The sequence below is a fragment of the Schistocerca americana genome, chromosome 8 (genome assembly GCF_021461395.2).
Source record: "Schistocerca americana isolate TAMUIC-IGC-003095 chromosome 8, iqSchAmer2.1, whole genome shotgun sequence".
In the NCBI taxonomy this organism is placed as follows: Eukaryota; Metazoa; Arthropoda; class Insecta; order Orthoptera; family Acrididae; genus Schistocerca; species Schistocerca americana.
The window spans coordinates 450,507,609-450,519,965 of NC_060126.1; the positions used below are offsets into that span (position 1 = coordinate 450,507,609).

Genomic DNA, 12,357 nt, shown 5'->3' on the forward strand with positions numbered 1-12,357 from the left:
GCTGTGAAGTAAACATAGTATTTGACACCATGAAATAAGGAGAATATCCGCCAATAATCGGAATGTAGTAATGAAAAAATGGTAATAAGGCCCATGAAACAGTAGAGAGCAACTTTAACAAAGAAAAGGATAAGAAAAACTTCAAAGTATCTTTTGATTAGCCTTTCTAGAAACGACATCAGAATTTACCGAATATCGATACTATCTAGACACAGACGTCAGTGAAAGCGATGTGTTCCATCGTAAGTTTCCGTTCTGTATGGTCTCTTTCCATCCGAATAGGGGAGAACTTCCCGCGTTCCTTAGATGCCAGGCGTTTTTCCGATAACTGCCAATCGTCTTTCCTCTCCCACATATTAAATATTTTTACTCGTCCTCGCCGGAGGTGAAAATTTCTCATCGGTTCTCCCAGTTATGAGAAAAATTTTACGTGCATCTTGCTCATAAGGAAACTAGCTTTAGCAGCTGAGAAGCAATTTCATTTTACAGCGGCAACATCGCGTCGTGCGAAGACACACGGTTTTGCTGTTTTCAGTACGAGACAAAAACACATTACGTCTAAGTTGCGTTACACAAAAACCCAAAAGTCGGTAGACTCACTTTTGCCATACCAATTATGGAATTTTATAAAAGGCAGAAAATCGGTTAACATCACGCTTCATATGAAATGTTTAAATTTGTTCCGTGCTAGATGGTCTGAGTCCATATTCTCAACTGGTGTGTCACAACAGAGCGTGGAAACTCGTATCAACACGCCCCACTAATCTCGTCAAACTGTGTCGCCGCAGTAAGCGTTTTATCCCGTCTGAAAACGTAGTCCCACAAACAGTTGAATTTGGTCAGAATTTTAGAAGCTGTGCAGTGCATACTTCTTTGTGTAACTAAGGAGGACATATTTCACAAGCTCTGCGCACCAAGTGTACAAAAAAATGTTAATACAAGTGTATTTGACATCATATCGCGCGCGTTTATTCGGCTTAACGGCTTTCCCTGTCACCTTCACTTCTCTCTGCTATTCCGCTCTCGTTTGTGGTCTTTGTGTGACGTTTGAGAAATTCTCGGGATTTTGAGGAAGAGCAAATGTACGAGTTTTCCTAAAGACTTTACGGCCTACGCAAATCCGCGATGTAAACATGGAACATATTTCGTCAGAGATGAACTTCGAGCCGATTGGTTGCCGCCGATGTTTACTGTTCTTCCGAGGCGTAGAAATATGTTGTATGTCATTCACGGTTAGCTATGTGAGCTTCTATAACGTAAGAGAAATGTACGTGGAATAAAATAGCTATACAATAATAGAACATTAGAAAATAACTCGAGCGGAGAGAAGAAAAAGTCAGTGACGCTGAATAACCTTCTAGCTTTTTTGCACTTATCTAGTGTTACAGAACGTCGTTGGAACCCAATTAAAAACAGCAGAAAACGTATTTATTTAAAATCTTTCATGGGAGCTAACTCCACAGATGAAATTTAGCTAAGGTGGTGTTGTAATTCACCGGGTCACTGTCCTATGGGTCGTCAGGCACATTTCCTCTGGTATTTCATTAGATGTTCAATCTTGCAGTGTGTAGCCGGAATCAGCCCAAACAAATACTGTTCATTAAGACTCCATGTGATACCCAGTTTCGACGGAAAGTGTCGGTTTCTTTTTCCGTTACGAAAAAACTAATTTTTAAATCGGAATTTTATGAGCCACTTCGACAGAGCTGTCTCAAATTAGTCTAGTGCAATATTCGTTTCATCAGTATGTATTAACAGGAACAGTAAAACACGAAGAATAACCTAGAACTCCAAAAGCGGCAGAGCAGTGCTGTTGCGTGGGAGTAGCAGTCAGCAAGAGCGATGGCTGTGCTCTCGCTCCTGGAGTTCTAGGTTTTTCTTCGTGTTTTACTGTTCCTGTTAATACATACTGATGAAACGAATATTGCACTAGACTAATTTGAGACAGCTCTCTCGAAGTGCCAGGTAAAATTCCGATTTAAAAATCATTCTCTTTGAAAGGGGAAACCAAACGACGCTTTCCGTCGACGCTGGGCGTCACATGAAGCACAACGAGCAGTATTTATTTGATCCGATTCCAGCAACACACTGCAAGAATGAAATCGCAAATATCTGTCGTAACACCAGAGAAAATGCTTCTGACGACTCTTAGGTGAGACACACTGCATATTGCAAGTGAAGTGACTCGTAGTTGAACATAAATGGTGTGAAGGTTGCGAAAACCGAATATTTTGCTCCTAAAAAGCTTGACAAACGACACTGAGCGTGAATAAACGTAAGAATTCTAACATGTAAGGCACTGAATGATAACTACACGGAAGGAAGTTAATCTACAGTTTCGATGCGTGTGCTGTTGAACGCAAATACGTATCGTAAATTGAAATCTACGACAGAACATCAGTGGGAATTATTAAATATTCTTTACAGAGAGCCGAAACTACTGGAACATGTTGCAAGTTTATTTTTACTCGAGAGAGGAGTTAGTCGTTGCATATGTTCCAAATAAATTGGACCGAACAAAACACAGGTTGAATACATAATGCCTGAGGACAACATGCATAGTGAGTTTCGGCAGCGTAATCTTTAGCCAAACTGATGGTTGTGACAATACAAGTTCCGGCGCGCCGAGGGCACTGAACGCAATATTTTATTTGCTCGCTTCGTGGCAGCTCTCTCTCTCTCTCTCTCTCTCTCTCTCTCTCTCTCTCTCACACACACACACACACACACACACACACACCTCACCACCCTCGTGGCCGTCACACGTCGCCCTCCCCCCATCAATACGTGTGCTTTCGGCAGCGAGCAACAGGTGAGGGCGCGAATCAACCGAGCGTCACGTCACATCCGCTGGCCGATTTCAGCACTACGATAACAATGAAGCGCTCCCGATCGCTCGCCTTGATGAGTCCCACAGGAAGTGCGGGGACACATATGAACGACGAGCGCCAGCATACACTAAATTAAATGTATATGCGAGACACTGTTCCATTAGAGTTATTGTGCTTTTTGTTATTTCATCCATTTCGCAGCTCAAAACGGCCATCGGACTCGGCATCCGAGGCCAAATGCCCCTTATTTCTATTGATAAATGGCTACGAAAAAGACGAGAGCGTTAGTCATGTGGTGCTACAAGAAGGTAATGAAAACTAGATGGACTGATAAGATAAGGAATGAGGGGATTCTTTGCAGAATCAGTGAGAAAATAAAAATGTAAGAAGTATTGAGAAGAAGACTGGGTACGATAATAGGACATATGTTAAGACTTCAGGGAATAATTTCCATGGTACTGGAGGGACCTGTAGAGGGTATAAACTGTTGGGAAAGGCAAAAATTGGAATACATACAACAAGTAATTGAGGACGTTATGTGCAAAAACAGCTCCCTGTCGAGTTACCAACTTCAATACCGCCTTCACTCTGCTGTCTGTAGTACCGAATAAAGCGACACGACAGGACAAAGAGTGAATGTTTGCCCACCATTTATAACTGTCTACGGTACAATAAATTTTCCCAATAATTGGCTGTCTGTTGTCAGCTGCCAAAAAGCAACCCTTCCAGACCTTACACAGTTTTGCTCCTACCAATGACAGGCTAACGGTGTATTATGAATGTCGCAAAGGCAGAAAAATAAAAATTCAGTTTGTTTAGCAACATCTTCGAAGAATAATCAGACTGCAGTAACTAGCAATATCTACGTCAAGGGGGAGCTCGTTACTAGTAAATCGCACCGTAGATCTTATTTTATTTCATTTTGCAAATAATATTCACAACCAAATGGACTTTACGATAATTTGGAAGAATATAAACCAAGCAGAACGCATTTCATGTCATCTTTTCACTCCACGATATCTTTTCTTTGCCCCTTTCTGGACTTACTCCACCGTTTGCTCACTGTGGGGCGGACACTTTATTCTGTGACCAACAGTCTTTACACATATCACCACTCCTTCAGTGTATCATATACTATGAAGGATAATGGCCCGTTGCTGCCATTTCCGAATGTGCAAGAAAGATTAACCTACACAATGAAGGGAGGAATGAACTGACATAATCTACAGAAGGCGTAGAAAGTAGGACCAAGAAACTCCACTCAAGCTTAGAGGTCAGTGCCCCTCATTTTTCTGGTTTGCGATACAGCTGTCACCTCACCTCAGCTGTTTTTGAAGTCAGACAATTTAGCGTAGTCACAGCTGCTTTTACGAGACAGTGATTATCCTCCTACGGCAGACAGCGTTGCTGCTAGGCGGTGGAGTGCATCCACTCCGGTGAGGACTCACCTAACCTCCCGCTTGAGGTCATCGTAGTCGCGCTGCTGGTCCAGCCTGTTCTCCAGGCGCGCGATGTGCTGCCGCCGGTGCTCCAGTTGTTCCTCCAGGCGCGCCACCTGTGCCGCCGAAGACTCCTGCAGCTGCGACAGCGTCGTCTGCAGCCGCTGCACGTCTTCCAGCAGCTGCGCGATCTGCAACACGGCGAAGCCCCGTGTCACACAGCTGGACAGCTATACTGCGATTAACTCACGAGGAAATCTACCGCTAAAGTCACGAGTCCAGAGAGGCCCGTCGGAGGTTCGAGTCCTCCCTCGGGCATGGCTCTGTGTGTTGTTCAAATGGTTCAAATGGCTCTGAGCACTATGGGACTTAACATCTGAGGTCATCAGTCCGCTAGAACTTAGAACTAATTAAACCTAACTAACCTAAGGACATCACACACATCCATGCCCGAGGCAGGATTCAAACCTGCGACCATAGCAGTCTCTCGGTTCCGGGCTGAAGCGCCTAGAACCGCACGGCCACCGCGGCCGGCTCTGTGTGTTGTCCTTAGCGCAAGTTAGTTTAAGTTAGATTAAGTTTTGCGTAAGGTTAGGGACCGATGACCTCAGCAGTTTGGTCACATAAGACCTTACGACAACTTTCCAACTTCCAGGTGGAGCTGCAGACCATTTCCGACCATCTATATACTTGGTAAACACTTTTGAAGACAACACCTTTAAGCTGCGCACGTACCATTTATCATTAGACCAGTAATCAGGACTAGCCAACCATCACGAATCGTATATTGGCACTATTCATATCCGCGACGGCGTCGCATGTACTTTCTAGGCACTACCAACTTTTACTTTAACAAAGGGGAAATCTTGGTCGCGCAAGTAGTATAATGTGTACCGCGGAGCACCGGAACATAAGAACCACTATAATCATACGTATTACAACACCTGTCGTGTGCATCTCTTCACCCTATGGTGTCTAAGACAAGGTTTCTGATGGTCACAACTACAAGTGTGCTACTGCGTTTGGGAGCTAAAATTGAAGGAGAAGAAGCAATAACTTCGATATTTGCTTATGACATATAAATTACGCCTGAGACATCAAAGGATGTGGGTGACCACAGCTGAGTGGAATAAATAGTGTCTTGAAGAGAGACTGTAAGATGAATACCAACAAGCGTAGTACAAGGGCAATGGAATGTAATCGAATTAATTCAGTTGATCATAAGGTAATGAATTTAGGAAATGAGGCAATGAACCTAATAGACAAGTTTTACTGTTTTGGGAGGATAATAACTGACATTGGCAGAAGTAGATAGAAAATAATATACAAACTGGCAATACCAAGAAAAGCGACAGAGAAAAAAACAGAAATTTGTTAACATCGAGTATAAATTTAAGTATTAGGAAGTCTTTTCTGAAGGTATTTGACGTGAAGCCTTGTACAGATGTGAAACATGGATGTTGAACAGTTCAGTACAAGTTTTTGCTAAGAACAATGCTGAATATTATTTCGGTAGGTCGGATCACACCAAACGTTGGGCTGGTGAGCTGGTGACTGCTTTACTCACTGGATCAGATAACTAATGAAATGGGAAGAAAAACAAAGTATGACACGACTCGATTCAAATGCGGGATCGGTAATAGGACATATTTTCAGGCTTCGAGGAATCGTCAGGTTGGTTACGGAGGGATGTGTGAGGGTGTAGAAATTGTAGAGGGAGATTAAAGAACGATAGAGTAAGCAGGTACAAGCGAATGTAGGTCGCAGTAATAATGTAGTAATGAAGAGACTTGCATAGGATGAACTACCGTGGGGATATGGGGCAATCCAGTCTTCGGATTGAAGACCACAACAACAAACACTGTATTTACCTCCGTAAGAAATAGGAACAAATTGTATAATAAATCTCGTTCACTTTTCTCTGTGGACAGTTTGTCTTTTTTAAAAATTGTTTCCTGCTCTTTGCGCTACCATATACAACAGTACAAAGTCATTCTGTCTTGGAGGGAAAGATTGTATAAGCGGAGGGGGAGTCAGGCTCGTCGTGCAGCGGAGGAAACCGCATGGCGACTGTGCTAGCTGCAGCCTCGATACTTGCCTGTGAGGAGGCGGACGCTTTTAGGTTGGTCGAAGGAGAGAGAGAGAGAGAGAGAGAGAGAGAGAGAGACGAACAGCATTTAGCGCCCCGCTAAAAGAGCCACGAACGGCAGTTTACAGCCCGCCAGGGGCGGCGCGCACACGTAGCGCGATGCGGCTCCCGCCTGGACGCGATACCAGGAGAAACAACGGTGACTATAAAAGTGCCCGAGCTATGGGCCTTATTTCTATAATAACGACTCTGCGTTAGTCACCGGCCCACCGCGCCCTCTTACCCCTTTACGCCCGCATCCCTGCCTGAAGTAACCTGAGCAGGCCCGCCGCGGGAGAGAGGGAGACGCAGAGAGAGAGACTGAGACGGAAAAGAAATAATGAAAAAAAAAAAAAGGAAATGCCAGAGAGCGAGATGTTAGGACCAGTCGCACCCTCGACGCGATCTGAGGTGCCATGGAAAGGGGGACGGGGGAATGAGAGGGGAGGACGCAGAGATAACACAAGGATACATTTTAACTCCGTCCGAAACCCCACGCGCAGAGCTCGCGGCCCCCTCTTCCCTATAAGCAAACCACTTTTGCTTTCGTCCTTTTTTTTCCTCTCCCCTCTCTCATTTCTGCTCCTGTCATTTGCAGTGTCTTCGGCGCAAACGGCCAACGTACAGACTTACACATCTATAGACGACGCGCGCACTCTCGCGCACACTTATATGAACGAAATGGTGTACACCCGCAGAGGAGGCAGCGGCGTTGCGATCCCTTCCTCGACAGAGAGAGAAAGCTAAATGCGGAGGGGCACGAAAGAAAGGGTATAAAGAGGAGAAGCGCCCACCGTGGGGCTCGCCAGGAGATCTAGCGACTGAGTTGGCGCCACAGCCTCCCCCCCCCCCCCCCCCCCAACCATCCTCAGTGCGTTTACTCATGCGAGAATGCGCAGAGGCTGCAGTGGCGGAGAAACCACGCAGCTCGGACGAGCTTGCTTGCTTGTTTACTTACTGCCGTTAAAAACGATATGGCTATTGAACTCCCTCGGCAGGCTGACGCTCGCGGCAATGAGCGGGGGTGTGGAAGCGACGAACTGACTGCAGTAGAGCGTGGGGGCGTGGTTGGATCGCAGCGCGTTTGGCGGGAAAGGACGACATCGGTGGTATTAGTGGGTCGCTGGTCCGGTGGACGCAGAAGAACGAACTCCCCCCCCCCCCCCTCCCGCGCATTGCGAATGAGAGAGACGAAGATGGGGTAGCCTGGATTTAGAAGTGGGATCAGAGAGGGATTACAAAGTCCGCGCAAGAAACAGATAGGCAGATAGGGAGAGCGACTGGTGACCACTCGCGTGTGCACACAATAGAAGAAGCGAAGGTAAAGGCTGGGAGAAAGAGAAAGAATGAGCTACCTGCCGCATTCTTTGCGAAAGGAGAAGGATCCATTCCCGAGCGCTGGATTCCAGATTGCAAATCGCCGCTATAGCACTACCCCGAACCCGTACGATCCGGTGTGTGTGTGTGTGTGTGTGTGTGTGTGTGTGTGTGTATGCGTGGGTGGGTGTGTATTCTCGAAGGGCCCACATCCCTGCGTCGGGTCCATTTATTTTGCTCGGTGCTTGCTCTGCCTCATTCCACCCCCGACGTAGACATTTCTTCCTGAACAGCGCTCGCCTTAGTCTCAACTCTCCGTCACTTGCCACTGCAACCTTCTGTCTGTGTGTGTGTGTGTGTGTGTGTGTGTGTGTGTGTGTGTGTGTGTGTGCACGCATAAATGGCGACGAGCGTCGCGCGCGGGGTAGAATCACTCATTTTCTTTTCCTCGGCGGCACCAGGCCGCAGCCCTATCAGTTCCTGCTTCGCTACCACCACCCCTTCCCTTAACGTGTCCGTCCTTCGTCCATTCCCTTTTCAGCCCGAATCGTTATTCCAGCTCCGTGTCATTTCCCAGACGTGACAGAAAACTAACTGGACGTTGCAATCCGCCTCCACGCCTCTTTTCTCTCTCTCTCTCTCTCTCTCCTTTTTTTTTTTTTTTTTCGTCTTCCGCTGCGCCCCGATCCCACCCTTCCCACCTCCCCTCCTTTGTGTCTTCCCTACCCACCCCTCTCCTCCTCTCCCCTCTACACATTTCTGTGTCTCTGTCCGAGCGTGTGTTTTGTTTTGTCACCCCAGCGTCCCCTTTTTCTCGTCTCGGAGTGGGATGGATCCGATGCTTCCCTCCAACTCTTTTTGCCCCGTCAACCCCTTCTATAATCGCTGCGCACTGCGGGCTCCAACTTTTCTTGTCACGACCAGGGCTGTGCGGTTGGGTAACAGACACGCACTTACTCTGAGACTGCTCTAGCAAGGAAAAGTACCGAATCCTACTGCTCAGTTACGGGTTAACATCTCGCTACCTTAAGAGTGTGTGTGTGTGTGTGTGTGTGTGTGTGTGTGTGTGTGTGCGTGCGTGCGTGCGTGCGTGCGTGTGTTCACGACTTTGTCCCCTTATCATACTGTTGTCCACAGCTCGGCTACCACTATTCTGTTCGTAGTCTAGTACACGTATCAACATTAGTTTCTAGCTTCTTCAAGCAAACGAAGAAATGACCGCCTGTGGGCTTCCTTATCTGTTTTAGTCTTAGCTTCTCTTGTATCTTAAGGTCCCTGAGGTCGACGGACGATTTGAACATAAATTAATTTTTTATATACTGCAATGGCTTCAGCAACACCAGTGAATAACATACAGTATTAATTGTATGACTTGAATGGTTAAGCACGTATTTCATAAAGAAGCAAATTACAGTAAATTTCTTCGTAGCGTGACAGTATCGTGCATTACAAACATTACGGAAATGATATGAGGAAGGCATTGAAATGTTTTAAGAGCGTTAACAAAATGAAAAATCCCTTGTTAAAAAGCAAAACTGCGCTGTAGTAATAGAAATGAAAGAATTTTATATCTAGAAAGGAAGGTGATTTTAAAATAACGCATATGGAGCAATATAGCATGGTATGGGATAGGTGGACCGTTAAAAATTAGAAATGAAGAAACTGGAAGCTTCTGAAGAGTGGACGTCAGAATGACGTGAAAATTAAATGAAAATGAGAGTTGCTAAAAACAAAAAGCTTGAAAAGAAATCGATGAAAAACAGTTACGAGGAGAAAGGACTGTTTAAAGGGGCATGTGCCAAGTAAGGAACTATTCTGTCTGCACGTATTAATACAGGAGAAAAATTGTAGGAGACTGGCTAGCCTTTTTTCTCTGAGGGACGTGTGCAACGGTGAGCACTCGAGTAGAAAACTACTCGAAGCAGAATTAGCGGCTTCGTATTATAACTCCGACATTAACGGCCGGAAAGAAGCGTGCCGCACACCACCCATTCTAACTGCTCAACGTCGTTTCAGACAGCGGATGGAGCAGCGGCAGCGGTCGTAGGTTGGGGAGCGCATCGTATGGTCCCAGTACGCCAGAGTTAGCTGAGCGTGACAATTCGGAGTAATCTAATGAGGATACAGGTAACTGAAAAAAAAAATAGGGACGACAGAGGTTGGTTTGTTTTACTAATCGCAGTTTAGCTACAGAGGAACCGGTCGAACGTACACGCAACAGAAGACAAAGCTGATTGCTCGGCAAATGTCGGATTATTTGCATCGGTACAATCTTTTAGCCGACACTCACTTTTCCGCAGCCGTTCTTTTTATGTTACACGTCACGTTTGCTGATCACCGAGTAGGAGGGGGCCGGGGGAGAGGGGAGGTCTGTGACGTTGCGCAAATGAAAGGGAACTGGGAACCGAGAGACGAGGGCGGCGAGAAAAAAAAAAAAAACACTCACACATAGAGACAGACACACGCACATGCGTACAGAGGGAGATAGAGAGAGAGAGAGAGAGAGAGAGAGAGAGAGAGAGACGCGCAGAGTACGTGAGACAAGGCAGGTTGGAACAGAGATGCGGTCGCTCGTGGGGGCGAGCGGGTGCCTCCAGCACTCCGCTACGGTTACGCGCAAATGAACAGCGGCTGGAAATTACGTCATTTACAAGCAGGCTAAACAAACTGCGATGCGGCGTTAATTGCCCGAGTGATTTGAAAGTACGATGCGGCAGGGAGTTTTCTGCGGTCCGTCTGTCTATCCGCGCGCACTGATACCGCCGGCACGGAGCAGCGTGGGGCGCCATGCGACGCCCGCGGCTGTTGAGCTTAGGACCCCCCCCCCCCCCCCCCCCCCGGTCAGCCCGGCCGATACAAAAGCGGGCGCTTTCCTTTGGCGCACCGGCCCGGGGGGATGCGGCAGCGCTAGCTGTACGGGCCGATTCCAGCGCGCACCTGTTTCCCTCGGCGGTTAATCTCTTAGAGACTGACCGCTGCTGCATCATCAGTTGCGCCGCCCGCTATGTACAGCAGATACAACATTCTCGTGGCAGCGGTTTAGAAAAGCTTGGTACGCAATTGGAAGCACTCGGTTAAATATGCTCTGAGGACAAAAATTTAGTCATCCCTTCCAAGCAGCACCCTGGTCGCTTCGGAGTGCCGTAGATGGCGCAACAATGCTACCAGGCTGTCAAGTAACCCTCCACCGCTAACGTAAATCTCGGCAGGGTAAGTCAGTTGTAAAGAATCGCCACCGTAATACTGGTCAAAGTAAAGACGTGAGAGAAAGGAGCTATCGTGTTTTGACGTGCACACTATAACACCATTCATAGTCATGTAACACGGCGCCCTAAGAATATTGTGGCCGACAGAAACCGAGGACCAATGCCACTCCTTGCCAATAACAGTCATTTTCAAACCAGAATGTCAGAGAATACAACTCCATCTCAACCAGTTAAGCAGACTTTCCGAAGGGAACTGCATGCAGTCGTCATTTGGAGTTGAGTACCTCGGAAAAGGCCATTGCTCACAGAGGCATTTTGCCTCTTTTCAAATGACTAATGGCGTCGAGTGCAGATGCGTGTGGGGGGGGGGGGGTTGTAGTTCAGGCCAGATATGGTTCTGCCGATGTTTCGGGGACTTTTCGTACAACGACTTGCGTCTATTCATTCAGATTTCTGTAAAAATCAAGTGTTGCCCATTCTTACACATCTCCATTATGAATATGTTCCTGTCTTCAAAGACGACAACAACTGTGTTCACAGTGCTGCATGCGCCCGTTGCAGGCTTGGCTACACCTCAGGCAGTCATCAAGTCTGGTCGACTAAATCCTCTAGAAAATGCCTGTCTGGGACTATTTCGAACAGCGAGTGAATCTAGCAACCAACATACCCGCAATCTGCTAGCTCTAATCATCTGACTACCGCCTTCACCTGGATATGGCATACAGGAAGAAACTTTTAAATTATCTTCCTCGTCGATTTGGAATAATTATCAACGTTAGAAGAGGTTTAGAAGATATTAGCGCAATGTCTCGTGGAGGAGACAATTTTTTCATCCGGTGTGCTTATAATTCTTTTTATTTCCTTACATGTTGCAGTTGTTTAGACTCCGCAGTAGCCTTCCAAGACTCCACTGGATGATGCTGTCCCGAACTGTGCTCTTTATAGACATCGATCTGGTGCCCTAAATTGGTATAGCTCGCTGTCGAAGGTTGCCAAAAGATCGCCCGCCACTTATTCCGGAATTACTGCGGAGAGACAGCAATCCGCGAGCAATCGTTGTAGCGGACGGCATGACGTACGAGGGTAATGGAACGAAATGTTATTGTCTCCGAGAAGCAGAAGATAGGATGCGTTCTGCGGCGGCGGCGGCTGTTATTAGAAACCGATAGCTGTGACCTACAAGCTGGTCCTGCCCCGAGCAGGCGGAACATCTTGTCCGCTGGAAAGCGGGCGGTGCTGGCAAAGTGCCTCCTGGTCCCCCCCCCCCCCCTCTCTCTCTCCCCCTCCTCGCCCCTGCAGAGGGGTGGCGGTCCAGCAGAACACTTGTCGCCGCGAACACAGCCTGGCGTAGCGCGGAACTTCTTGTCCGTACCTCTGCACTAGTACGTTGTTGTGGTTGCACTTCGGAACCTCCTCTCACATTGTACTCTCCAAGA

The 12,357-nt window shown here is 47.1% G+C and overlaps 1 protein-coding gene across 1 annotated transcript in view; it reads right to left on the reverse strand.

Moving 5' to 3' along the window:
• The window catches only part of LOC124545916 (homeobox protein cut), a 167,350-nt gene that overhangs the window by 60,940 nt on the left and 94,053 nt on the right, over positions 1-12,357 (reverse strand). Inside the window, exon 2 of the mRNA XM_047124877.1 lies at positions 4,280-4,461. Within this exon, the coding sequence (XP_046980833.1) occupies positions 4,280-4,461 (182 nt within the window). The remainder of the gene's footprint in view (positions 1-4,279; positions 4,462-12,357) is intronic.